We start from the raw sequence: 27,913 nt of genomic DNA, 5'->3' as shown, positions 1-27,913 counted from the left end.
ATATGGCCGGAAACAGTCACTTAGGTAGTGGTATAAAAAGTTTGATTATTTTGTGTGCCAACCTTTTATCAGAAGTGAGTTCGATCATTGTGTTTACTTCAGATCACTGAGTAATGAAGAATTCATTATTCTACTATTGTGTGTTGATGATATGCTTATCGTCAACCATAGCATATCTGAAATCAACATATTGAAGGCTTAGTTATCTAGGATATTCGAGATGAAAGATCATGGGGCTGCAAAAAAGATTCTTAGTATTGATGTATACAGGAACGAGGAAAGGAATACGCTATGGTTGTCTCGAGAGGAGAATCTTGAGAAGGTCATGGTCAAATTAGACTTGACAATGCTAAACTAGTTAGCACACCCCACACTGCTTACTTTTAAATTTTTTTGAAACAATGTCCTACATATGATGAAGAAAAGCAGTGTATGTCTCATGTGCCTTACTCGAGCGCAGTTGGTAGTTTGATATATGCCATAGCCTGTACCAACTTGATATTTCACATGTGGTGGGTGTTGTAAGCATATACATGTCAAGCCCCAGCAAGCAACACCATGAAGCAATGAAATGGCTACCTCATTATATACGATATACGACTGATTATGTCTTATTATTCAGAAAATCTGAGGGAGAAACTGGTAGGCTAGTGGACACCGATTATGCTGGAAATGCGAATAATAGAATATCGACTTTCAATTACTCATGTGTATTAGCGAGTGGAGCAATCAGTTGAATGTCAAAGTTTCACTCTATAATTATTGTTAAGAGGTAAATATTGTATATTTATCCTCAATTATGCATTATTTTCCCTTGCATATGAGTGTTAACAAGACCTAATTAGATGTGTTTTCAACATGCAAAAGAATTTTGAAATCTAAGAAGAAAAATAGCTAAAAACAGACTTTTAAAGACCAAGAGAGATCATGAGAAGAAAAGCTTCACTCCCTGAAGAAAATCACATCAGGGAGTTTTTTTTTTTTCCCCCATAGAGAGAGGTCCATCCAATGTAGGTCCCCGCAAACCAATGGTTTCTATCATAGACCAATGGTTGCCTGGTATATTCTCAGGTCAAGTAACATATATTGAATACGCTTCACATAATCACAAACCCTTGGAACTTAAAAAGAGGACAGAAAGGTTCGGCAACCTTGAGAATCACTCCACACATCCATCATTATGAAAGATCTGATTGTATGTATCCAATAGGGCATCGTTTGGTACGCTTTTCTTAAGACCTTCCGAATGCCTTTTTTTATTTTCTTTTTTTCTCTTATTTTTACATAGCTATATCAGAGATACTAAAACTACATTTCCCGTGCCTTTTCAAAATGACCAGCCAAACATACCTTCATTGTTGATATTTCACTCATGCAACCCATTAATGAGCTAAGGCTCTTGCCGCCGCAGTTCCAATTCAAAGCACAACTGAACTCAAACAAAACTCATTTTAACCAAAGTCTGCAACACTTTCGTCACTCCTTGTTCATCAGATGAAGAATAAGCCTCAAAATTTCATCTCGCAGCTGGGTCACGGTGGATGCATCAACCTGCTCGTCCATAGCAGACAACCATTGATCACCTTTATCATTGGCCCCACTCACATACCAATGGCAGATCACTTTGGTTATGGCCAACACATATACACCACAATCATAGCCATTTGTCTGCTGTGGTGTCAAGCATTCGACAAAGCAAGCAGTGGATGGATAACCATGAACACCCACAAATTTCTCAACAGTCTTATACAGCTTCTTGGCGTACCATCCATTCAATCCTTTCATGCTGTCGTGATGCACGAAAACGTTTCTGTCCCTATCAAATGCAAGTAAGCTCCAATGTGTTCCCCCTTCATCTTGGGTCACATCGCTGTTATCATTCACAGTAAAAACTATCAGTTTCTTACTGTTTAGTTGAAGAGGTTCGATGAAATCTTTGAGACCTGACAAATCCGGACAGTTTGTTATCCAAAATGAGATTGAAGGTGGAACGAGTAGGATATCTTGCGAGGGATATGTTGAAGAGAGATAGCTGAAGTAGAATTCGATGATGCGGTCATTAAGGTAATAGGGGCCTCTAAGGATATCCAAATCCGATCTTCTAAGCACCACATCATTGTAACTGAGTATCTTCTCATCACTGCTGGATGGACCCATGGAGTAGCAATCAGCTTGTACTCTGAAGGACCTGCAAGTCAATAAACACAAATTCAAAATGTTTAGTTTTACCTATGCAGAGACCGGATTATCCAAACCAGATAGAGAAGTAATTAGTTTCAACTTTTTGCACAAAGAAGGTAGGAAACAACCTTTTATTTTTATTTTTACTTTTTAACTGCATCACAAGAATGCAAGCATCATTCTTCCTATAGACAAAAAAATTTCCAATAAATACATGACCATCCATCCATGTAGAGAAGAAATGAGCTTCTATTAGTTCTGCAATCACACCAGCAGGGCATCAAAATCAAGTAACCATAATATCTTAGTTAATTTGGTGTAATCTGCATCTAACTTTAACCATATGAATTAGAGAAGGTTGCTATTCTAAACAATAACCTCTACTGACCCACCCACAAGGGACCATATGGGCCACATCCAAGATGTCCTTCAAGCAGCCCACACCGTGTTGATGACCATGTCTGAACATCAGACCAGTCCCATCATCATCATCAAAGTCTTACCCCTACTAATTGGGGTTGCCACACGAATCCTATTACACCATTCCACTATCACAGATCGTATCCTCCATTAAGCCATAGGTTCTCAAAAATCTTTTGTTGTTACCTCAATCCACATCCTTTTGGGACTTGACTTTCCCTTGCCCTTATAGAGCCTTTAACTTGAACTGACACACATCTTCTAACCAATGTAGTTCTTCGTCTCCATGGCACATTGCCCAAACCATCAAACTCTACTTCCCCTTATCTTATTACCTATTGGTGCTACTTCTCCCGCGAATGCAGTCATTCCTGGGTCTATCCTTGTCTTGCCACTCATCCATCTCAACATCTTGATTTCCGCTACACTCATCCTATGAACATGTTGTTCCTTGACTGCCCAACATTCATCATCACCTCGTCCCAATTAATTGGGGTCAGCTACATGAATCATGTTCCCCCATTTCACTCTATCGAGGGCCAGACCTTCAGTTAGACCATAGGTCATCCAGTCTACCTCCATCCACGTCCTTTTGGGCCATGCCCTTGCCCTTCAAGAACCTTCAATTTGTACCAACGTTCTGATACTTGGGCCAGGGTATCTACATAGTGGAGCCCACCTGATACATGGTTCTGATGGAGAAGATACTCGATACATTGGCATATGTGACCATGTGTAGCTGGGCATGTAGAGGCTAGCAAGAAGGATTAGCAAAACTCGTAACATACTAGAGTAGTGCCCATTATTGATAAAACTAAAGAGCCCATTTATAAGGTTTGGGCTTATCTATATCATTATATGTTATACCAATGTCCGTGTCACTATTTACTACTCATATCCCTATCTTGTTAATCATGGAGGAAGCACGTAAGCATTTTAGTTTAAAGTATTGGGCTTTGCCTGCATGGACATTTCCTTGTTCACTTTGTTGGATTAATTACTTCATTAGGATTGCTTTGCTTAGTCAAACCAACTACACTAAGAAGTCTATCAGAATAAATCCAATGAACTTCATTTTGATCCTGTACTAATACAGAATCTCGAACAGAACATACACTCTCCTATAAATGGCCAATATTGCACTAATCAGGGGGGAAAAAAAAAAACCTGATTTATTTTCAGAAAAGAAAAAGGTCTTCATCTTTAATTTGGAAATTTTCAGGGTAGCCATGTTTGCATGAATGTCAAGCATTTTAGGGGACACTACCAAGTAGAATCTCTGAACACCAATGCATTCATGTATAATCCTGCATAAATGACTGTGTACAATGAGGTCAGTATACGTTTTAGCCATAAGTTAACATCTATCATCTCCAGATCTCCAAATGTTTGGATTTAATCTAAAGAGTCACTCGATTAGCATGTGTGAACACAATCTAAAGACATTTACAATAACAATAATGCAAAGATGAGCATGCCGGTAATAAATCAGAAAGTGGCAACAAGAGAAAATGAGATGGAACAAATAGCAGCTAAAGAAATGCAGGGGACTCTACCCATAGATCTCTTTTACAGGGAACTCTTATCAATTGCCTTAGTGGATTGTAGTTTCCTTTGTCCATTTGGGGGTTTTGAAAAGAAGTTTTGTCATTGATGAAAAAGTAAAAAGAAGGGTGGGAGGAAATGTAGGGGGAGCAAAATAGTTTTGTTATTATCTCCAAAACTTCCATAGGCATCTTATTGAATATAAGTAAGAAGCTCAAACATCAAAACCAGTACCCCAAAAAAAAAAAAAAAAGGTTTTTTATTAGCATCTGATGAACACTTTCTTGGAGCTTAGGAGCTACCGATTCAGTAGTTACTGAGTTTTTTGTAGCACTTCTGTATGAGGAATGCTCAACATTGTGATGACATAGTTTATGAGCAAAAGTCACATATCAAGCAACTGCTCTGTGCTTCAAATTCCCAAATCAGTGTCCATGGCTCCTAAGAAACATGACTTCTATCTATATCAGTAGAATGGATTTCTCAAAATATGAGCAGTTGGGAGTAGAATAGCTCAGCAACTGTCACTTGAAAAACCATGCAATTGATGCTGAAAAAAAAATGCAAATTAAAATATGGAAACTTCTGTCATATAATGGTAATACTGGTCAATTGGGTTTATATTTTCCTTTCATAAGTCAAAACAATAGGTTTGAAGCCACTAACCCAATTCAATTACAGGACGTCAAATCCTGTTATACAAAACCGACCCTGTATAACAACAAAAACCCCCATCTGCAATGTTCAATGTCCTTTTCTCATGCTCCAAGAGAGGCTAACAATGAGGCTGATCGGCTCACTAAGAGGGGGTAAGTCAGCACCAGTCTTCTCGTGAAAGACAAACGATATCGGTAGTACCTTTTGTGTGTGTGTGTGTTTGTCATGTTTGTTGCCGTTTGGCTAGGGCTTATTGTATCCATTCTGTTCTTTTCCTTTTTCTTTCTCCTAAAAAAAAAAAAAACTGATGTTGAATTAAATTCTTGATATGTATCAATTAAGTTGATAATCTTTCTTATTTGAGTAAAATTTTGAAGCCTTTTTATCATTTATTCATAAATGCACATGGCTGCATTTTTTTTACTCACGAACAATCACCCCCTTGTTTAAACTACCCATGAATCATACCATGAAAAAACTATGGTTTATTGAGTAGAGCTCCACATTCTGTATTATAGAATATGGTGTTCTGTTAAGGAAATGCTATGGGCACCCATTTTGACTGCTAAATATTCATGGGTGGCAATTTTCAGGCCTGGACAGGTCCTAGGCCCGATTTTGAGCTGAAGGAGCTACGCAGCCAATTCAAAACCTATTACTTTCTCAGCCCAGGCCCAGCTCATTGTCAGCCCTATAAATACGCCCACCTTTATACTCTTGGCTACCCGATAGTACAAACTTTCTACCATAATCTATCTATCATATAACAACAATGTGGAAAGAATTTATGTATTTAGCAGTCGCAGAGGGTGTGAATGGTGGCACACTTTTTCTAGCGAGCATTTGGTTGCACCAAATATCATGAAATTTAGGGCCCATTTGGATACCAACAAATAAGTTGCTTTTTCTACTTGCAGTAGTAGATAAGTAACTTATTTGAGATAAGTTTGGTTTAAGAGTAATTATAAGTTATTGTTTTACTTAAAGGTACTAAATCACTTCAGCTTAATAAGTAGAAACCAAGATAAGCTACTTGAGGCATAAGTAGCTTAAGGAACTTACGATCCAAACACCCCCTTAATGACATTTCATGATAGAAATGCTCCAGTGCTCTCAAAGCACTACAAGTTATAGTGCTACCAGTTGCATTGGGACACTAAGTCCAATCCATTGATCCAGATCCAATGCAAATTCCATAGGTTACCATGCAAACATCACAGTAATATGACAAATATTAACCATTTGATTGATGGCCCTTAACATGGAGGGTCAAGATTGTTTACAAAAAAAAAAAAAAAAGGTCCAATCAACGATTTCATTCATCTATTAGTTAGGGGCCATCAGGTTTTGCTTATCATTCTAAAGAATTACTTTTGTTAGGAAATCGATACCATCCCATCTGGGCTTGGAAAAGGAATGGCCATAGAAAATAAGCCCCAAATCAAAGATGGATTTATCATATGAACAATGCAATTTTTGCATGGTAGTCGATGAAATATGTTTCGGACTTGATAGATAGTTCAAATCGATCAATTAAACCGTCCAAGTGAACCAATACAACTAGGAGCACTAAAACTTATAATGCTTTGTGAGCATTATAGCATTTCTCTTACATCAATAATCAAATGAATTCAGTGCAACTGAACACACCCATAATTATCTATTATTGGCTCATGAATTTCTCATAATAGCATAAAGTTTCAAGATGGAATTACCTTCAAAGGTAGGTAGTGCCTAATATAGTTGACATTGTCTTATCTATGGTTGTTCATGAAGACTTAGTATCATCTTTATTTACTAGCAACAATGTTTTAGATATTATATCTATGTTTTTTAATGCTAGAATGTTACACGGTAATCTAATCATCATTAGGACTATAACACTACCATCATCATCATCATTAGGACTATAACATTACCATCATCATCATCATTATCATAATAGCCATGTCCCAGCTATTTGGGATAGTGAACGGATTGGATGAACGAGATGAAGAGCAAGTAACAAATGTACTTGCAAAATTCAAGCTTCTGACTTGGCATCTATAGGCCATTTCTGATTTGTTGCCTGAAATAAATAGGAACCATCACTTGGTACGGAAAATAATGTGAGCTTGAAATCAACGAATGGGATTCACAAACTGATCGATGATGAGTATGACTTTATGGGTAATCCCAAACTGTTTTGTGAATTAAGATAACAAACCAATTAGCAACTCCGTAGATAGACTTTTAATCAATCTACCTTTTCAGGCACTCACAAATAAGGTCCACATATTGGAAATTCCACAAACCATACATGAAATAAATAAATAAATCAGAGCTAATTGTCTGATTACTGGGTGATACATGCTTAAAAGGATTCAACAAGACTATCCCTACATCAAAAATTTATAGATGAAATAAAAATTAAAAATTGAAAAAAGAGTAAACAATAACGAAGCGTAGAAGAATCTCCAAACCCCCTTTTTTTTTTTAAAGGATGATAACAGATTCATAAGAAAATAGAATTCATAGGTTTCTTTCTATTTCTTTCTTGTTTCTCTTTTTTAATTTTCTAAGTGGAGAGAGATTCTCACCAGTCTCCTTCTTTCAATTTCCTGAAGCAAGAAGCAAGAAGCAAGAAGCAAGCAGAAGCAGAAGCAGGAAGCAGAAGACTAGGGTTGTGTGAGAGGGAATCCTCCTTTCCTTTCTTTTTACGGACGCGGATTGCCTGCGAAACGGTTTCACGGAAAGTTCCTGCGCTCAGAAGCTAGGTGGGCCATCGTCATGTTTGTGAGAAATCAGAAATCCACCCCGTCCATCTGTAATAAAACAGATCATGTCTGTACATGAGCCTAAAAAATGAGGCAGATCTAAGACTCAGGGCCTATTTGGATGCCTGTGACTTTTTTAAGTTGTAAGAATGTTACATGTAACTTCCTTACGGGAAATTCTATTTGGATGTAAGTGGTAACTTCTTTGAAGGTAACTTTGTTTTTGTGCGTGGATAACTTGTATCTTTGTTACACGTAATAAGTTGGATATTCACACTAGATGGAGCTGAAATGAGAAATCGTTGAAAAATCAGATTGACACATAAAAAAGATGGAATAAAATTATTCTATTTTATTAATCCCATGTAAATGAATAGTTTGACTAATTCTTAGGCTAAATTGGACCTATGTTTTCAAAATGTTCATAATGTGGGCAAAAAACTTGAGCTACATGTGTGTTTGACATCCTAGCTGACCATCAGATGGGTCCACTGTGTCCAATGACTAGCTCACAAAATTAGAATGGTCGAGTTATCAGGAGGCCAACTTGTACACTGAACACGGACCACTAAAACAATCCATCTGTCAAGAAAAATGGCCTATGTTTGGGCCAATACATCTACATAAGGGCACCTGCTTGATGCACGACCTAGTACTCCCATACATGACAGGTTGGCATGTATGGTTGTATGTGTGTGATTAGCAAAGCTCAGGGTAATGATTTCATTAACAAAAGAGACTAGCCAAATACAACAAATATAACCATAAACCAGCAGTGACTTGATTTGCAAATTTTTAAAATGATGCTATCACTATAAGCCATGAAGGCTATGTGACGTGTTATGTGGGCCCAATATGATGTATTTGTTTCATCCACACCATTTATCCATTATTCCATATCATTTTAAGTCATCAGCCCAAAAATAAGGTACATCAAAATTTCGGGTGAATCACATCACTGGAAACAATGTTGATTGAAAACCCACCATTAAAAACTTTTGGTGGGCCGCCAATGTTTTCAATCAAACTGATAATTGTTTTGTTCCCTTCATCTAGGTCTTTATGACCTAATCAACAGCTTGGATGTGAAACAAACATTATAGTGGGCCCTAGTAGTTTTTTAATAGTGGACTTTCAATCATTATTGTTTTCGGTGGTGTGGTCTACCTGAGATTTAGATATCCCTCGTTTTTGGAATCAAGCTTAAAATGATCCAAAAGAATGGATGGACAGCATGGATAAAACAAATACAATATGGTGGGCTCCACGGATCATCAACTATTATCCACGCCACCTCACCAAGTTGCTTCCGTCAACGTAGGAGCAAAAAAAAAAAAAAAAAACAGAGAGAAAAGTGGTTTCCTACCTTGTGGAAGCTCAATGGGAGAGGGAGGAGTAGACTGAGAGAGGGAGAAGGAGACTTGAGAGAGGGAGAAGGAGACTTGAGAGAGGAACACTTCTTCAATGCATGTACGATTCTTCCCAGCGATTTTCATTTCAAAATTTTCAACTGTTACCTGTATCTAACTTCAAAAACGACTGAAGCGTCTGGAAGATTTTCGCTTCTTTCTCGTATAAGAAAGTCATAGGTTGAGAGAAAGTTACCTATGACTTTTCTCCCCCAAACACCAATTGTAACAAAGTCACCTATAACTTTGTTATGTTTTTAAAAAGTTACAAGGATCCAAAGAGGCCATCAAAGTAAGGAGTGAACGTCCACTATTGAAACATTAGCAAGTTTTTTCTTATAATATTTTTGTGTTTTCCAAGGAATGACCTTTATTAACGAAACGGATTGGCTACTCCCCCCACACCAGCCAATGGCTGGTGGTCGGTGCTCTGTGGGCCCCACCATGATGTATGTGTTTCATCCATGCTGTTCATCCATTTTTACAGATCATTTTGCAATATGAGACCACATTTGAGGTATACCCCAATCTCAAGTGGACCACATTACAAGAAACAGTGTTGAATGAGCGTCGACCATTAAAAACATTTTGAGGGCCATAAAAGCTTTGGATCAAGCTGATTTTTGTTTTTTTCCCTTCATCTGGGCCTGTATGACCTAATCAACAGATTGGATATCAAATAAACAGTACATTGGGCCTTAGGAGGATTTTAACAGTGGATATCTAATCACTATTGTTTTCATGTGGTGTAGACCACCTGAGATTTATATACTATAATTTTTGGGATCAGACCCTAAAATGATCTTTAAAAATGAATGAACAGAATGGATGAAACACATACATCATGGTAGGGCCCACAGAGCACCGACCACCAGCCCCAGGGAGTAGCTAATTAGTTTCCTTTATGAACGGTTTTGATGGCATATAAGATCACGGTGGACCAGGGAGGTTTCAACGGTCGCATTTCCTGATCCACTTTTTCCCTGAATGCGGCAAGGGTTGGATTTCTTACAAACATCATCGTGGATTGCATGCGAAACACTGAAAGTTAAACAACAAATATCCATTGTAATATTGAAATGCCTCCCTAACCTTACTAAGCCCATTCTTATTATCCTACTTAAAAACTTGTGTAACCCTCATCAATGTTTCAAAAGTTAAGCATTTCTATCTTCACAGTTGCCTATCTCAAACATCAGTGCCCCACCCACCTAGTCTCGACTCGCAGGCAATTCTCCTTCCCCTTTACTTCCGTTTTACCATTCTTGCTCGAATGAAAAATGCTTGCATACCACGCGTGGTACTACCTTTTCTCATGTACGACAAGTGACATAACGTGCATGAAATCCACACCGTCCATCAGGTTTAAAAATAAAAATCCCTTTGTTTGGCCTTGATCACAAATTTCAGGCTGATTCAATACTCAGGTGGACCACCCAACAGGGAATAGTATTAGTATGATATTATACCTATAACACCTAAGTTCATGTGGTATACGCTACATGAATTTTGAAATAGCGTTATTTTTTTTAATTGTTCTTTCGTCCTGATAAGCCACATCAGATGAATGGATTGGATGGCAAATAAACACCCGCGGCAGTCCTTTGCAAACAAGTGTGTGGGCTTGCCCATTCCAACTGTTTTCCTACGGTGTGGCCCACCCGAGCTTTAGATCGTCATGATTTTTGGGTTCCAGGGTTAGTGTGAGGCAGCTTACCTAATGGACGGTGTGGATCCCATAAAAGTTCCAATGTACGCTATTACGGCCCTACTCACGTGTTGACGGGAATGCGAGGTTGGGACAGGGGGGCACGGCTTTGGTGGATCACTGAATGTGGGGCCCACCCTGATGTATATGCCTTACATCCACGCTGTTCATCCGTTTTGACAGCTCATTTTAGTGCATGATCCCAAAAGATTGAAGCAGATTCAAATCTTAGGAAAAGCACACCACAGGAAACAATGGTGATTGAATACCCACCGTTAAAAATTTCTTGGGGGCCACCAGAATGTTTATTTGCCATCCAACCTGTTGGTAAGGTCACAAAGACCCAGATGAAGACACCACACAAATATCAGCTCCACAAGAAGTTTTTAATGGTCAATCACCACATTTTTCGTGTAGTGTGGTCCACAGGAGAATTGGATCTGCTTCATTTTTGGTATCATACCATAAAATGAGCTTTCAAAATGGATGGACAGAGTGGATTTAAGATACATGACAGTGGGCTCCACAGTCCAAGAACCATCCGCCTTGATCCACTGAAGAAGCCACAACCAAGACAGAGGGTGTTGTCGTATATAGACGGCTTGGATTACAGAGATCTGCGGCCATCGCATGCCAGCATGTTCATGCTGGTGGCGGAGGGAGAGCAGTGAAAATCCAGTTCATTCATAAGATGGAAACTGCCGTGTCGGGTGCATAGATCCAAGTCACAATAGTCAAGTAATCCTAGCCGTCCATCTGGAGCAGGAATATTTTCGGAAATCAGAAAGCATGGGATTGATTGGTTAATGGGCGGAGTCATTTTCAAGTGGCTACAGAATAACAGTACCTGGCTGCATTCGGACCCAGCCTAGATTACTAATATGATGCAAGGGTCACTACTGTCTATACAAATGATAACTCAAGATTTTGGAGAAATCTTCCTAAGATTTTCAGTTTATTGCTTTAGCCTCAAATAAGCTTTTATAGAGATATACAAGCTATCTATATACATCGAATAATTAATTACATAATCTTTATTCGCTACCAAGAAAATGACCTAAGACTCAAATTTAAAATAAAATAAAATAAACCAGCAATGGTTCAAGGAGCATTGGGTTGTATCAAAATTTCATAATTAATCAGAATAATTTGGTGGAAAAAATCATGAAATTTCACACACAAGGAACAATTATTAGATGGCTACCAACTTTTAATACGGAGCAATTTTGGGCCATCCAGAATCAGCAGTGGGCCCATCAGATCAATAATCTAGTTAATCAGATCATGCATGGTATCTCAATACATACCAAATATAAACAGATCACCATCCATCAGCACCTGCATTATGTCACAATCCATGTGTTGAAGGAAAATAGGATTTTATCTTCTTTCTTCTTCATTTTTTTCCCTCTTCATTGGAAGTATCTCATCTCCACCATGGTTAGGCGACAACTGGGGTTAAAAAGTATTATACAAAAACCAGTATCTCTCACCCAAAACGTACCAGTTTTGTCCATGAATGGTACAGTTCCATATTGGCCTGAAACAGCCCAAATACAAAGACGACGACACCCAATGAAAACCGTGTGTAGGTAGTGAACCATTTGATACACCATAACCCATTTTCAATCCACAGGATTCTGGGTATCACACTACAGTTAGTCAATGCCAATGAATGGTGGAGATGGATGCTTCTTCTAGGCCTAATGGATTGGTTGTCTGAATGGCACCGATACTCATGTGACGCTTGCAACAGCGTTATTTTGCATTCGGATAACGCACAAGGACACATGTTTGGTTGCACCAAATATCATGATATTTCAGTATTATCTGTTGCAAAACTTTAGGCAATATATCATGAAATGTGGTGCAACCAAACACACCCTAAAAACTAAAAGATTCTCAGATTTTCGCATTCAAGAAATAAGCCATGGCAGAAACAAACGAGTTTCTTCTCTTCACCTTCAAACACAACTATCACATGCATCTATCTGCATACCAAAGAAAATATAATATAGCAGAAACAACAAACTAGGATCAAATAAGAGAACCACCATTAAATGAATAAAAGCAGTGCATTGGATTAGTTGATTAATGCATCCACATGCTTAAGAAAATATAAGAAGCAAAAACAACTAAGGAGGATCACATAAGAGAACCTCCATTAACATCAATGCAAGCACCACATTAGATTAGTTGATTAACATGATCTATCAACATCACTGGAATCAGTATATCAACATCATCCTTAGTAGTTAAAAAATAACGGTAATAATAAAACCCCAAGAATTCATCAAAAGTAGATGATTGGGAACCAAAGATTGTCAAAGATAAAATACATAATAACCAACCATACAAATTCAGACCGAGTCAATAGACAATGTGGAAACCAACATTAAAAAAAAAAAAAAAAAAAAAACCAAAACAAAACAAAAAACAAAAACACTGATTGAAATTTTGGCTCTCTTCAAAGCTGTCAAAGCTAATGCAAAGACATGACTGACCCAAGCAGCAAGGGTCACCTCCACGGATCGCATGAACAAGTATATAGACAAGCTAGTTTTGAGATTGAAAGGTGCACTTTCATTTCTAAGTTGAAACGTATTTTCAAGTTATTAACTTTTTTTCTTTTCCTTTTTTTTAATGGTTTCAAGGCCTCACCTCATCAATCCCCAGCTCACCTTGTGCAGATGACTCACATCATTCTATCATTTAGAAATAATGAAGATTATATTAAAAAAGCAAGAATGCATTAAAAACATAGGGAAATGATCCAATACAAATCGAAGACTGAAGGACATGTGGCCCACTCGCACCTTTGGCTGGCAAGTCCGGCATGTCTCCCTCCTTTCACATGGATAAATAAAATGCTTAATCGCAGAGGCAATGTCTTTTCCCCAAACCTTCACATCCTCGAGCTTGTGGTGAAATGTCCATGAAACCTGGAAAATTTTGTGCCCCCAGAATTATTCTGGATGCACCACAATGAATAAATGGATGGCACTGATTCCTCAATTCTTCCACAAGCAGCACAGGTCTGCCAAGTTCACTACCCTGGTGCATTCATTTTGGAATAGGCCACCTCTCCATCAAGGTTAAGGAACCAACTGAGCATCTTTGCGCCGGTGATAGGATTGAATACCCAGATCGAATCAGAGTCCAACATATAGATAAGGGCCACACGTTCGACACAAGCCCCCTTGCTGCATAACAGAAGAAGACCAGACAATGATGCCAACTCTAAGCAAAATATGAATCTTTGCAGAAGCTTTCCTGTAGTCATTATCAGCAGCCATCAGCAATCAGCTTCTTGGCATGGTGAGATCTTCAAACTCACAATGCCATACAAACCATCTACATATTTTCAAAATGCCTATGGCAGTGATTATCCTGTACAGGTGGACAGTTCTCCATAAAGAAAAAGAGAAGAGAAGAGGCTGATATGCAGGCAATAAAAAACTTCACGTGTCATATATACAGCTTAAATTCAACCATCCATACAGTGGATCCCAATTAATTTGGCCACTACACAGAAAGCTAGGCTTATTTGATTTCTTAAACAGCAGATTGGTGGAAGCATCAAGTAGAATTAGGGCACTGTCTGCAAATTAGAGGTGAGAAGCAAGAACTTCCTGGTTTTCAACAGAAAATCCTTTAATGACATCTAGATTCAAAGCCCAGGAAATAAGACTTTAAGGTTTTAGAAATAACGGAAAAGAGAAAAGGATATAAAAGGATCCACTTTCTTTCAATTCACTGACTCCTGGATTAACCTATCAGAGATCCATTCACCAGAAACAGAAAGGAAGTTACTGAAATGCACATCGTCATCCATCCAACACATTTTGCATCAAAACCCATTCTAAGAAGAGAAAAAAGGAGGAAGTTCCAATCCACAACTCATGCCTTCTCCATGTCTATCTTACACAAACAGCCTACCCCAATCTTTTCTACAAGCCAATACATTCATCAGCCAACTCCAAGAGTGATGGAGATGCGTTCGCTGTCCAAGACTTGTCAATCTTCAATAGAAGCATGGTGGATTGGGAGACCACAATTCCCAAGACCTCCCTTAAATCTTATAAAGTGGGCTTTTGCCAAAACTATATACATATACCCACCAAGCAAATCGGTCCATAATTTTTAATTTCCACAGCATCTTCTACGAACAAGAGTGGGAAATATAGCATTTATCCTTTCACAAAAACAAAAAAACTAAAATAAAATTAAAATTAAAATTAAAAAGAACAAAAGAAAGAAAGAGAGATTTTAAAAAAAGAAAAGAAAAGAAAGATAGAAAAGAAGAGCTGAGAAGATGATTGTAGCATTTAGTGCCATGGAATTCTTTCTGTAGATGACTTTGATAATATAATACTCTTGGAAGAACACCATCGGGAATCCACCTAACCCTAAGCCCTATCCCCACCACTACCTTCCTAACCTACTCTTTGGATTCTCGTTCAAGTCAACTTGCAAACTGCAGCATGTTATTAACCACACCCTGACGGGTGGGTCTTTCTAACTCCTCAGCATAAGTTGTCCAAAGAACTCCACAAATTTACGTTTGATTTGGACCAGCAACCCCCCAAATTACATAGGAAAAATAGATTCATTCTCACCAACATTACACATACCCCATTTCATAACAAAACCCTTAGCCCTCACTATTACCCACTCAGAACTATGGCTAACATTGCAGAAACACCTCCAGTTTCTCTCCTCCCAGATAGCCTACAGACCCACCATCAGAAAACGTCCATGAAACCTTCTTCTCCATCCTTAATTCTGCACCATACCAAGCCATCAAAAAATTCCCAACTAAATTCGGCATTACCCAAGAAACATTGAATACGGTGAAAAAAACCATTCCACACCTTGAAAGCAAACTGGCAATGAAGGAGCAAATGATTGACCGATTTAAAGTTAGCACCGCACATCAAGCAGACATTGGGTAAATCATCCTCCACTTTTGAGGATTATCAACGGTCAAGACATTCCCTACCAACAAGCCAAGCAAAAGCTACATTCTTCGGAAGGGGACCATTATGCTTGGTATTCATGAATACTCCATCCGCCTCTAGCTTATGAAGCAATCTGTAGAATGACCTAACTGAGAACTCCCCTGATTTGTCCCTTTGCTACAACATATGATCGTTTTTCCGGACTAGTCGGTACTGATACAAGTGGAGAAGAATAAGAAGCAAAGCCATTTCGATTACCACTTCACCCGAAAGGAACAACCGGCAAGGTGGAGACCAAACCACAGCATTACCGCACACAAAGGCACACTGCAGAACCATGATAATCGAGCAATTTTTGGGAACAAAATTTGTAATGGCGAATCTCCAACCCACACTTCTTCCCAAAATCGAATCCTCTCCCCATCCCCAAGACCAAAACCAACTCCCTCATAGTCTTACCTTAACTGAGAGGATCCCTTTCTAAATTGTTGAGGCTTTGTACAAAGATGATTCCTTAGTGCACCACCCTCCTACAGCACAACCATATTTGGAAGCTATCATAACCCTCCATAAAGCATCTTCTTCCAACCAAAACCTCCATAACCACTTGCCCAACAACGCACTATTCATCACCTCCAAATCCTTAATTTCTCCCCCTCCCTCATCATAAGGCTTACACAACCCTTTCCAGTTTAATAAATAGAACTAGGAGACTCCTATCGCACCTTACCAAAGGAAATAATGACAGTCAGCCTCACTAATACCGACTTCAGCCAATGATAAATTGATGTAGGATGAACTGTTAAAGATTGATAGCAACGCTTTAATTAGAGTTATACCGGTACTTCTATCGAGCTAACTTCCTTTCAACACATTCAACAAATGTTTCGCCAGCTTGCCTATGCATAATAACAACCCAAGATAGGTGGAAGGGAAAGATATCGCCTCACACCCACCCAAAGACACTAGCCAAAATCAAAAGATCCTCACTAGGCAAGTGAATACCCAATATAACAAATTTAGCGTTATCCTCTGTGTGCGTGCATGTGTAGTGATCTCCTGCGAACCATCCCGCAGGAGACCTTCGTGCGGTCCAATTCCCAGTGGTATTGGGAACTAAGACGAGGTGAGCGTACTATACTGAGTTAGTGAAATCCACTCTAACCATTATGTCAGTGATGGCAATTTAGCCATAGGGCTAACAAACCATCTGGATTCATGATTCAGCATTCAGGTGGGCCACACCAAGGGAAACAATCAGAGAGGGGACACCTACTGTTGGATTTTTACATGGCTTACAATAATGTTTATGTGAAATCCACTCCAACCTTTAGCTGCTTCATGAAAATTCATACCTGGGGACAAAAAATTAGGCCCATATGTGATTTATGTGGGCTACACCAAGTGATTTTTTTTGAATGGGGGACATTCTTTGCACTATTTCTTCTTATGTGACCGACTTGAATTATGGATGTGGCTGATTTTTTAGCCTTATATCTAAATTCTCATCACACACCTAGTGGTTGTAGTGGATTTCACATACACATCGCAATGGGGCCCACCCAAGCTCTTCCCATCTTGGTTTGCTCACCCAGAGCTCCTTCACGTCACACACTGGATTGCATGCTGATCATGCCAGACTCGTTAATAGCTAGTGGTCAGTGCTGAAAGTAATCGATGGCCTCCACCCTGATGTGTGTATTTTATCCATGCTGTCAATCCATTTTGCTAGATCATTTTAGGGCATGAGCCAAAAAATGAGGTTGATCCAAATGTCAGGTAGACCACACCACATGGAAACATTGGTGATTGAAGGCCCGCCACTAAAAACTTTTTAGAGGGCACAAAAGTTTTGGACCAAGTAGGTATTTGTGTTTTCCCTTCATTCAGGTTTTTATGACCTAATTTGGATGGCAAATAAATATTACAATGGACCCTAGGAAGCTTTTAAGGTGGGCGTTCAATCACCATTGTTTTCCTATGGTGTGGTCCATCTAATATTTGGATCTGCTTTATTTTTGTGCTCATGCCATAAAATAAGTTGGGAAAATGGATGGATGGACGGCGTGGATAAAAATATATACATCATTGTGGGGTCCACAAGCACCCACTAACTCTGGCTACTGCTTTGGTTAGCATGATAGTGTGCCAACCAAGGCAGTCGGAGGGTGGGCTGGGGGTGGCCCCACCTTGATGTGTATGTGAAATTCACTCCGTCCATAAGGTTAACAAAAAAATGTTTAGTTGTTTGGCTAAAAAATCAGCCACATCAATAATTAATGTGGGCCACATGAAGGGAATAAGCATGGGGGATGTTCACCATCCAAACTGTGCCATTCAGTTAGGCCCACATAAATCAAGCATGGGTATAATTGTTATTCCCCATGCTTGAATTTTCTCAATGAAGCTAATGGTTGGAGTGGATTTCCCATAAAAAGTATGGTGGACCATGTAAAAATTCAATAATACGCATCCCTCCTCCCATTGTTTCCTTTAGTGTGGCCTACCCGAATCATAAATCTACCCGTTGTCTTAGCCCTATGACTAAATTGCCAACACAGATCTAATGGTTAGAGTAGATTTCACGTATGCATCACTATAGGGCCCACCCTATCTAAGTTCCCAAGAGGATAGGGAGGTGGAGCGCATGAAGGTCTCGTGTAGTATGGTTCGCAAGAGACCATATATATATATATATAGCCGATATTCACCTTCAACCTAAAAATCGCTTCAAAGCATCAAATAATCATCCTCAAAAGTTTCACCTTGACCTCATCAACATCACAAGACAAAACGTGCCATCCACGAACTGAAGGTGAAATTGGAAGGCTCGTTCTATCCTCATATAAGCCACAAAAGAGACCATTTTGTTGCTCACGTTCAAGCATTCTGCCAAGCACCTCGGCTTACGATCATAAACAGGTGAGGGGATAACAGATCCCCTTGCTTCAAACCTCTTGAGCTACCAAACAAAACCTTTCCGTGATCCATTAACCAATACGAAAAATCTGGTAGAGCTGATGCATTCCTTTACCCATCCCAACCACTTCACATCGCATCTAATTCTCTCAAGCATGTAAATCCAAAAAACCCCAATCCAAATGATTATAGGCTTTCTCGATATCCAGCTTATAGAGAATGCCACACAACCTTTCCTTGTACCTAGCATCTATACACTCGTGGGCTATTAGAGCACTATCTAAAATTTGTTGACCTTCAATGAAAGCAACCTGAAGCTTGAAAATTGCACCTTCTAGCTTCTCTCTAAGTTTAGTCGCTAGAACCTTAGCAAGGATCTTATAGATGCTTCCAATTAAGCCGATGGGTCTATAATCCTTAAAATTGTCTACTCCCATAACCTTGGAATCAATGCAATAAATGAGGCCCCTATTTCTTTCAAAAGCTTCCCTCAATTGTGAAATTCTCTCATGAACTCCATCACATCCCCTTTCACACTTCCCAAAAAACCTAAATGAATGCTAAGGGGAATCCATCCGGCCTTGGTGCTTTATCTCTTCCCAAAAAGTCCACAGCTTCCTTATTCAGCTTTAGAAAACTCCACCTCAAGCAAATATGCATCCAGAACTGGCCTTTCCATCCTTCTTCCCTTGTCAACCACTCTTCATAAAACCACACTACACATCACCATCACAAATCATGTCTTTCTCTTCCACCCTTTCATCCTCTACCATGATGCTACTCATCTTACTACAACTTGCCCAAGCACTCGCTATGCTATGAAAAAATCTTGTGTTCTTATCACCCTCTAGCCAGGTAGCCCGCAATCTTTGCTTCCATTTGATCTCTTCCTCCTTAATATGGCTTGCATATTCTTGCCCAAGATTCTTATAAAGGATTTTCTCTTCGTCATATAAAACCACATCCTCTGTTTTAATGTTGAGTCCATGGATTTTACTTTGGATTTCCTTTGTTTCCCCCCTCCCTTCTCCTCTTCAACAGCCCTAATTTTTTACTTAATCTAAAACCCACAAAACCTTCCACTTCAAATGAAGCCTACTAGTCCTAACTAGGCCCAAGAAACCTTCCACCTCGAACCACATTAACTCCAATCTAAAGGGTTTTGGACCCCAATTTTCCTTAGTTTCCAACAGAATTAGACAATGGTTCGAGACAGGCTTTGGTAAACCACATTGAGCAACAAACGAAAACCTATCCAATATCCGCCCAACTGGGTGAAACTAGAAATCTATCAATCCTTGTCATGATTGGTCGATCTTGACCATTAGACCAAGAGGTCAATCATCTCATGACTCTCGACTCATTTAGAAAAAAGCCAACATGCTTCGGTAACTTTCCCACTTGAAGATTTCTCATATGAAAATCTAGTGACGTTAAAGTCACCCCCAACGCACCAAGGAGAGTCAGTTCTACCTCTCACCACATCAAGCTAAGCCCACAACCCTCTCATATGCCACATTCAACCCGTCAACAACAATGCACATTTTTCCTCTCTTATACTTCCATAATCTCTCTCTCTCTCTCTCTCTCTCTCTCTCTCTCTCTCTCTCTCTCTCACACACACACACACACACACTAATAATCTCTTACTCTCTCACATTTCTTAGTATATGCATTCATTTGAGTATTTGTTTGTTGACTTGTTAAGTTATTATAATCTAATAGTCCAATTGATGTAGTAAATATAACAAAATTGAAATGAAATTGATATTAAAACTTTTAAAAAAATCCCTACACTTGTAGTATTTTTACATAATTTTTTCATTATTTCCTTAATTTTTCTCTTTTTATTAAAAAAAAAAAAAAAAAGGTTTAGGGGTTGTACCATTGCATATGCGTCCATGCCATTGCATAAGTACACAAGCCCCTTGGGTCACACATGATCGTTTATACCATTTGAAAAAATTAATCCCAAGCTACAACAATATCATCAACAGAGCCCAGCAAGACTGCCACCCATTCCTTACCGTTAGCATCCTAAACAAACTCTGACATTCTCTTGTCAAAGCCTTGAATTTGTGCTTCCTAGAACGAGATAATTTGCACCTTGGCTTTCCTACAAACCTCCTGAATCTGGGCCCTCTCATCCTTTGGACCAAAATGCCCTTCTGCCAGTTGTTGCAGTGTATGACAGTTGCTTGTCTCAGAAGTTGAAAAGACTTTTTTCAAAAAAAATAAGTGGTTCCCACTAAATCAATGTTGAGCCCACTCCATGGGAGATCTGATCTGTTCATTTTACTCATCTTGATTCGAGCACTCTGTGGCCCCTTAATGGAGATAATGGTGGCCTTTCTTTTCAAGTTGTTTCATTTGGTGTGGGTCCACCCTCGATGTCATCTTCCCTCATTCTTGGGGCCATGCCCTAAAATTAATCCCCTATTCGAATGGTCGGATAAGATTTTTAGCAGATACGAATAGTGGGCCCCACAAAATCAATCGAAAAACCTATGTGTGGGGCCAAAACCGAACCTTGAACTCCATTTGCATTTTTTTCAGAATTATTTTTTCTTGGAAAGAGGGGAACAGGTGTGATCCACAAATCTCAAGTGCGATCCACAACACCTAGGTGTGATCATCTCCTTCCGCACTTCTCTTCTCTTCGTCTTCCTTTCCTATCTCCTCCCTATCCATCTTCTTCATTGATCCCAACTCCTTCCCCAATAGCAATCTCTAAAGGATGATAATGGCAATCCAACAGAGATCCTTATCAATTTTACAATGGAGAACCAGCAAGTATCCTTAGTTCGCCGAAAGTTGGTGTGGATCCCACAACGAAGTAAATAGTTTGTTGGAGGCTTGTCGGAGAGCAACCAGTGTTTATAGTGGCCCCGCACAGCTACCTTCCAACAGTCAGAACTTTCGGAATGGTTGGTGGTCACACTTTCTGGAAAAAAAAAAAAACTCGAAAAAGTCACCGGAAATACACCAGAATCTCGAAGGAATAGGTCCCATAGAGGAAGCAGCAACTTCCAACAGCCTTCTGCGGTGGTGGTCCCCTCTATCTAAAACAAACTTCGAAAAAAATGCAAATGGGGTCCAAAGTTTGGTCTTAGCCCCACATTTAGGTTTTCGAACTGGTTTTGCGAGGCCCACTATGCGTATTTGCTAAAATCCACCCGGACCATTTGAATGAAAAATTAATTTAAGGGCATGACCCCAAGAGTGAGGAAAGAAGACATCAAGGGTAGACCACACCAGATGAAACAACTCAAAAAAAAAGAAGAGGCCACCATTATTTCCATTTGGAACTAAAGAGGGCTCAGATCAAGATGATATCAACACCTTATGAGGTACCAGGATGCCTCAAATAAAATGAACGGATCGAATCTCTCATATAGTGGGCCCAACATTGATTTAGTGGGACCCACTCTCGTTTTAAAAAAAAAAAAAAAAAAACTTTTCAACTTCCAAGATAAGCAACCATTGTACGCTGCAATAACTGGCAGAATGGCATTTTGGCCCAAAAAAATTCAAAAGTTGGGAAGTTGGGGCCAAAACCTTACAATGGTCAACCTTACAACCACTGTTATTATTATTATTTAAAAAAAAAAAAAACCTCTTGAGAGAAATTGACTGCTACTTTTATATTCTATGAGCCCCCACAAATCGGAACAATTCATAGTAATCTTCCTCTCTGTCCGTGAACATAACTTTGATCTGTCTACCCACATGCATTAAAGCTTCCCTTATCCACCTCTTATCTTTCACCATAGCAACATGATTGAGGATTCTTCTATCGGTTTTTCAATTATGATGCCTGCAAGCCACCTCTCCTTCTCCTGCAACTACTAGGATGACATCAAGTATATCTCTCTGACCAACGTTACCCACAGGCACCACATCATCCTCCATAAAGAACTCATCAAGCATATCTTGATACACCTCCAACCCCAAAGAGCTCACGGGAGTATCCAAGTCTTCTACCCTCGTGACCTCTACCAGCGCATTCAAAGCCTCATCCACCATCAGATCTTCATTTTCCATCACTGCCAATGGCATGCAGACGCTTGTTGGAACCTCCCCCAGAGTCGAATTAATTCTCGAGCTCCCAAGCTTCGAACTCCGTTTAAGGAAATAACTGAACATCCCTCGAATTTGAACCAAAAATATTAGATTATGAATGCAATTCTCCTCCATTTAGCCTTTTTTGACAAAAAACAGTGTTGTTGTTCCCTCTTTTAATTGTGGTCCTATACTTTTCTCTCCATAAGGACTCTTTCCTTCTCTACACTTACATATATTCTAGCTTAAGAACCTTTCCCCTTTGAGATCACCATTCATGGATTCAAAATCTTTGATCACATAAATCGCAGTGATCCTACTCAAGATTCTCTTTCTTAAAATGCCTCTGCCACAAGTATATTTACTCTACTCTTTCAATTTGCTCTGAAGAGAATGCCCAAATGAGAACTCACCCATCCCTCAACCAAAGATTTGAATATAGATATCGTATCAACTAATACGGTCATATAGTATCCATATCATCCCCTCCTTGAAATTACAGCAGATCTCATCTTCTATAACCACATTGAGCTCTAACCAAAACTCAAGCTTTCTTCACCCTCATTCAGACTGTTCACGGCCATGAATGCCCATGGGGAATCTTCCCTAATGAACAAACAATGGATCAACATTGAGAACTCACCTTTCAACTCATCATCCACCACAGCCTTGACCTAAGCCCACAAAAATATAATATCCCTTGTCGATCCTTGTAATGGGGGAAATAGTGCTACCTGCTCTCAATACTCCATGACTCTGATAGGATCCTATCATTGACCATCTCCAACTTTGATTCATGTTCTACAACATGCATACTGCTATGCACAATCTCTTTGACAGCCTGCCTCCTATGAGGGTCCCAATTATATCCTTGAGGAGAAGGTATCATCTTCAATACATAAATGCAATCATCATCATCATCTCCCCACTGTTGCAGCCGCCATCAACATCATCATTATAGCCTTGTTCCAGGCTCCCAGCTTAATGCGGCTTTACAAATCTTGTTTTGATAGTCATTCCTATATAAGGCCCTATCATCAGTAAGTAGGCATACATTCACACCCCTTCTCAACACCTCGATTCCAACTCTCTCTCTCTCTCTCTCTCTCTCTCTCTCTCTCTCTCTCTCTCACGAATCTTCCCATCCTCTCTTTTCAAGCTACTAACCACAATCAGGGGGTATCTCTAGCCTTAATACCCATGACCAAGTCATCTTAGTCTATATTTGCATGAAGTGTGAAGCGAAGTGCTTATAGATTTGGGTGGGGAAGGGGGAAAGCATCTATTTCAAAATGATTTCATCTGTTAAACAAGTAGGAAGCAGAAGTGGAAGTGCAAGTCCAAAGCACGATTCAAAGCAAGAGTTGCATCTAGTTAGGAAAATCATGCAACTTAGTCTCAGATCATTCCCCGCCATTCTATTTCTTACTAAGAGTACTGCTAGGCTGCTTTGGATGACCTAATTCATAAATCTATCCTTCCAAGTCTTCACATACATACATCTCAACATTCTCAAAAATCATCACATCGTGCATGCATTTATGCATGTACATGAGTAATTTGCAACTAATCATTCTCCATTAGCAATATTGGATGCAATTTCCTGGAAAAAAAAAAAGTATTAGAACCTCATGTTTTCCAAGGAAAAACAAGTGGAACCAAACAAGTTATTGGGAATGCAATATCTCGTCAAAGAAATTGCATTGAGACAATCTGACATTTTGAAGAGTGGAATAGCAAAACAGGATTCCTGTAACTGAGCCCAAGCAGTTGGGATAAGGCTTAGATGATGATGATGATAAAGAACAATGTGGTGGATTTTGTGGATATTAATCTAGGTGACTATAGCAACATAGGAGCAACTTCACTTAAGTAAAGGAAAATCATCAAAATGAGGAACTAACTACTGATGGCTAAGCATGGCTAGTGTTTCCTTTACATACTTTTTTCTCGTCTTTACTTTATTTTATTTTATTTTTAGTTTTTATTTTTATTTTTTATTTTTTATTTTTTTATTATTATTATTTTGATAGGTAAGCATGGGCATGAACACGAGGCCTCAATGCTGAAATGCACTCTATCTACCACTGAGGCACAGGCTTGAACCCATGTTAATCAGGATAAGTATGCTATTATAGATTTCCTACCATAGAAGATCTCCTAAATCAAGTCATAACCACACCAAAAGGAAGCAATACTCATGAATGATGTAGTTGAAAGAGGAAGAATTAAATCAAAATGTCAGCAGATTGAGGCCATCAAGTACAAGAGTATTGGGAGCAAAGTTTATATCATGAGTCGCCTTTAAAGTTGCTCAGAAGAATATTGGATGCAAAATCTTGCAGCAGATACACACCTGTTCTGATGACATCAAATTCTCCTTCAAAAGGGAAATCTAAAACCCACACAACGATCAGGCTTACACGAAACACCATACTTTGATAGAAACTCTTAGAAAAGGCAATCCTTTCTCCCGTCCAAGCTTTTCCATGAAATCAGATTGACAAAATCAATGGCCTTCATCAGCACTCACCAAGCATGCTTAGGTTAATTAAAAAGTCACCTTTCTGGTACATGCTTAACCTCAGCTTTGCCATTTGTTTCAGTGATCTCTGTGCTTCCGCTCGTGATATTTTTGCCATCACCTTCTACACCAGCTCCACCATTGGATGAATGGTTTTTCAGAACAACAGCAATATCAGCTTCAGAAGCCCCAGCAAGCTTAAACCTCTCAACAGCAGCATCCAGATTCTTTTCCCAACCCTCCAACCCAAGTTTGAATTCAACTTGAGAACGCTCAAAAAGCATGTTTCCCCAGAAAAGATGTATCTGAGATCTCATCACAGCCGCTTGTTCCGCTGCTTCCTCAGCCGATAGCTCCCCCTGACCATTTCCGGAGGGCTGACCATCAGTGCCCGTGCCATGTTTCTTCCTCCTTTTCAACAACTCATCCTTTCTGCTCACACTAGGATCCTTAAGCTCATTTGCCCTCTGTTCTTCCAGCTTTTCCCACATCTCAGTAGCAGCTTTCATCTTCATTTCCGCACTATCGAAAAGCCCAATTGTCTCTGTGGAGTCCCAAGTTTCCAGGTTGACCTTGTTAGCCAGAGCAAAAGACCATCGCAGCTTCGCAGTCTCGAAATGCTGCTGTCCTAATGCAAGCAACCCCTCATAGAAGTCTGGCTTGATCCGGAGGGCCTCTTCATATTTCTGTCCAGCCAAAGAATACCTCTCCTGAACCCAATCATAAGCAGCTTCAAGTTGGGCTGTCATCACCTCCTTTGGGGCCAACTCATCCAATGGTATGCGCTTCCTAGCCGCACACATATGAACATTTCCCCAATTGAAGAATGCTAGTGCCGCCACCTCTTGGAACTTAGAAGCAGCCATGTCAAAGAGGCTTTGTGCTTCTTCACTCGTCACAGTCTCCTCGAGCGCCTCTGAACAGAGTTCCATCCCAAGCTCATGCAGGTCAATATGCGCATCTGGGTCAATGCCAACCTGGGTGCGGAACAACTGAGCAAATTCAAACAGCCAGTCATCAATCTCTACTTCCTTGCACTCAGTGTGATTAGCTTCGCCTCCCGTCTTCTCTGCTGGAGCGTCTTCTTCCAAACCAGTCTTAATGGCCTCATTGTCCATACCTTCCAACACCGAATCACCTGTAGATGAATGGGTGACACTTTGATCACCCTTTATCACCTCATCCTCTACTGATGGTTCTTGTACTGGCTTCTCCTCTTCTTCAACCAAGGGTGGCTCCTGATCAGGGCTCACCTCCACAACATGCAGCCTCAAAACAGCAAGGGCATCACTCTTATTCATTTCCGACGCTTCGTTTTTCTCCTTCGGTGCAAGCCCATCAATGCAGGACTCTGCTAGCCTGAGTTCGTCCGTGCTGGTAATAGTCACTAGATCGCCATCCATATCCTTGTACTTGACCAGAACGGACTTTGATGAGGGATACCGATTTGCTACTATATCTCTCAGCACTCTAAAACTGCAATTTGCCGGCATCTGGGCAAGCCTTATGTCATGGTCGTAAATGAGTTTCAACGGCCTCCATTGAGTAACCACGGGAACAGAAGGCGCACGTAAAGGGCGCAGTGGCAATGATGAAGAGGATGACTGCAATGGAAGATCCTTATTATCCTTATCTGGGAATGCAAGAGGCTCTGAAGTACCTTTGAAAGGTTTCAAAACAGCTCTGGGCATTGATTTCAGCTCCGGCCCATTTGAGGGGGAAATAGGTTGTTGGGTTTTGGTGGGGGAGAGTGGTTTATCATGCTTGTTGGATGCCACAGCCTTCTTGGGCGCGGTGCGGGCTGGCAAGCAGGGGCCGAGCCCACCAATTGGGGCTCCACGGACAGCGGAGGCCCCAAGAGCAGCAGGGGACGGTTGGCTCTGGAGATCCTGCTGGGCCTCCTGGCGGGGGCCGAGGGCAACCCGCAGGCGGCGAGCGATCTCAAGGGCATCACGGTGGTTGGGGTCAGCAGTGAGCAGGGCCTGGACGTCCTGCATAGCCATGTCGTACCTGGAGAGGGCCTCGAAGGCACGGGCACGGCGGAGGAGAGCACGACCGAATCGGGGCTGGACCTGGAGGGCGAGGGAGCACTCGGCAACGACCATGTTGTAGTCAACAGGCTTCATCTGCATGAGGCAGGCGGCGCGGTTGCTGTGGAAGATGGCGCGGTCGGGATGGGTCTTGGGGGTGTGCTGAAGAGCGAGATCGTACTGCTGGAGGGCACCAGCATAATCCTTTGATTGGAAGCGACGGTTTCCTTCTTCTTTGAGCTCGTGGGCCCGCTTCAAGAATATGGAGGAATCCAAATCTACACCATTGGCAGCAGCAGCAACAGCAGCAGTGGCATGAGGAGGGGCAGAATGGGAAACAACAGCATCGCCTGAAGTGGGAGGATTGTTCCCACCTTTCTTTCTCCTACCACCTGATTTCCCCATTTCCCAAAATACCCCTCCACAAGAAAGGAAAGAAGAAAATTAGTACTAGCTGGAGAAGAGGAGAGGAGAAGACAAGTAAGGTTCTTTCCTAGCTTTACAGAGATTCTGGTATTAGGTTTGAGGATAGATATGGATTGCTCTTCTTGTATGGTGGTGATGAAGATGAAGATGAAGATGAAGATGAAGATGGGCCTTTTCAGTTTTTAATTGAGATTGTGAGAAAGATGTTTTCTGTAACTGGTAACCCTAGAATTGAAATGTGTGGAGAAACTCAGAGGATACAAGCATTAAAATAATAACCAGGTAGTGCATCTCCGCTTCATCAATCTGCACCTT

At 40.3% G+C, this 27,913-nt stretch overlaps 2 protein-coding genes across 7 annotated transcripts; both read right to left on the bottom strand.

Annotated features, from left to right (window-relative positions):
- Positions 1-1,131: 1,131 nt before the first annotated feature.
- Positions 1,132-13,625, bottom strand: LOC131229506 (NEDD8-specific protease 1). Of its 2 annotated transcripts, none has more exons than XM_058225476.1 (2): positions 13,493-13,625; positions 1,132-2,188 (listed from the first exon to the last, which is right to left on the bottom strand). In XM_058225476.1, the coding sequence occupies exon 2, from the start codon at positions 2,155-2,157 to the stop codon at positions 1,477-1,479; it is 681 nt and encodes a 226-aa protein (XP_058081459.1). In that variant the 5' UTR covers positions 2,158-2,188; positions 13,493-13,625; the 3' UTR covers positions 1,132-1,476. The 2 variants fall into 2 exon arrangements, with proteins under 2 accessions (XP_058081459.1, XP_058081458.1); XM_058225475.1 differs by lacking the exon at positions 13,493-13,625 and adding an exon at positions 7,383-7,520.
- On the bottom strand, positions 12,086-27,913 carry LOC131229505 (protein CLMP1). 5 transcript variants are annotated; one of them, XM_058225473.1, is made up of 3 exons: positions 24,975-27,913; positions 13,493-14,066; positions 12,086-13,381 (listed from the first exon to the last, which is right to left on the bottom strand). In XM_058225473.1, exon 1 carries the CDS (start codon positions 27,575-27,577, stop codon positions 25,178-25,180), a length of 2,400 nt encoding a protein of 799 aa, XP_058081456.1. In that variant the 5' UTR covers positions 27,578-27,913; the 3' UTR covers positions 12,086-13,381; positions 13,493-14,066; positions 24,975-25,177. The 5 variants fall into 5 exon arrangements, with proteins under 5 accessions (XP_058081456.1, XP_058081453.1, XP_058081454.1 ...); XM_058225470.1 differs by lacking the exon at positions 12,086-13,381 and having other exon boundaries at positions 13,388-14,066; XM_058225471.1 differs by lacking the exon at positions 12,086-13,381 and having other exon boundaries at positions 13,388-14,030.

Source organism: Magnolia sinica, chromosome 16 (assembly GCF_029962835.1).
Source record: "Magnolia sinica isolate HGM2019 chromosome 16, MsV1, whole genome shotgun sequence".
Taxonomy (NCBI): Eukaryota; Viridiplantae; Streptophyta; class Magnoliopsida; order Magnoliales; family Magnoliaceae; genus Magnolia; species Magnolia sinica.
Note: the sequence above shows the minus strand (reverse complement) of the source record. Positions and strands in the feature narration are given on the sequence as shown.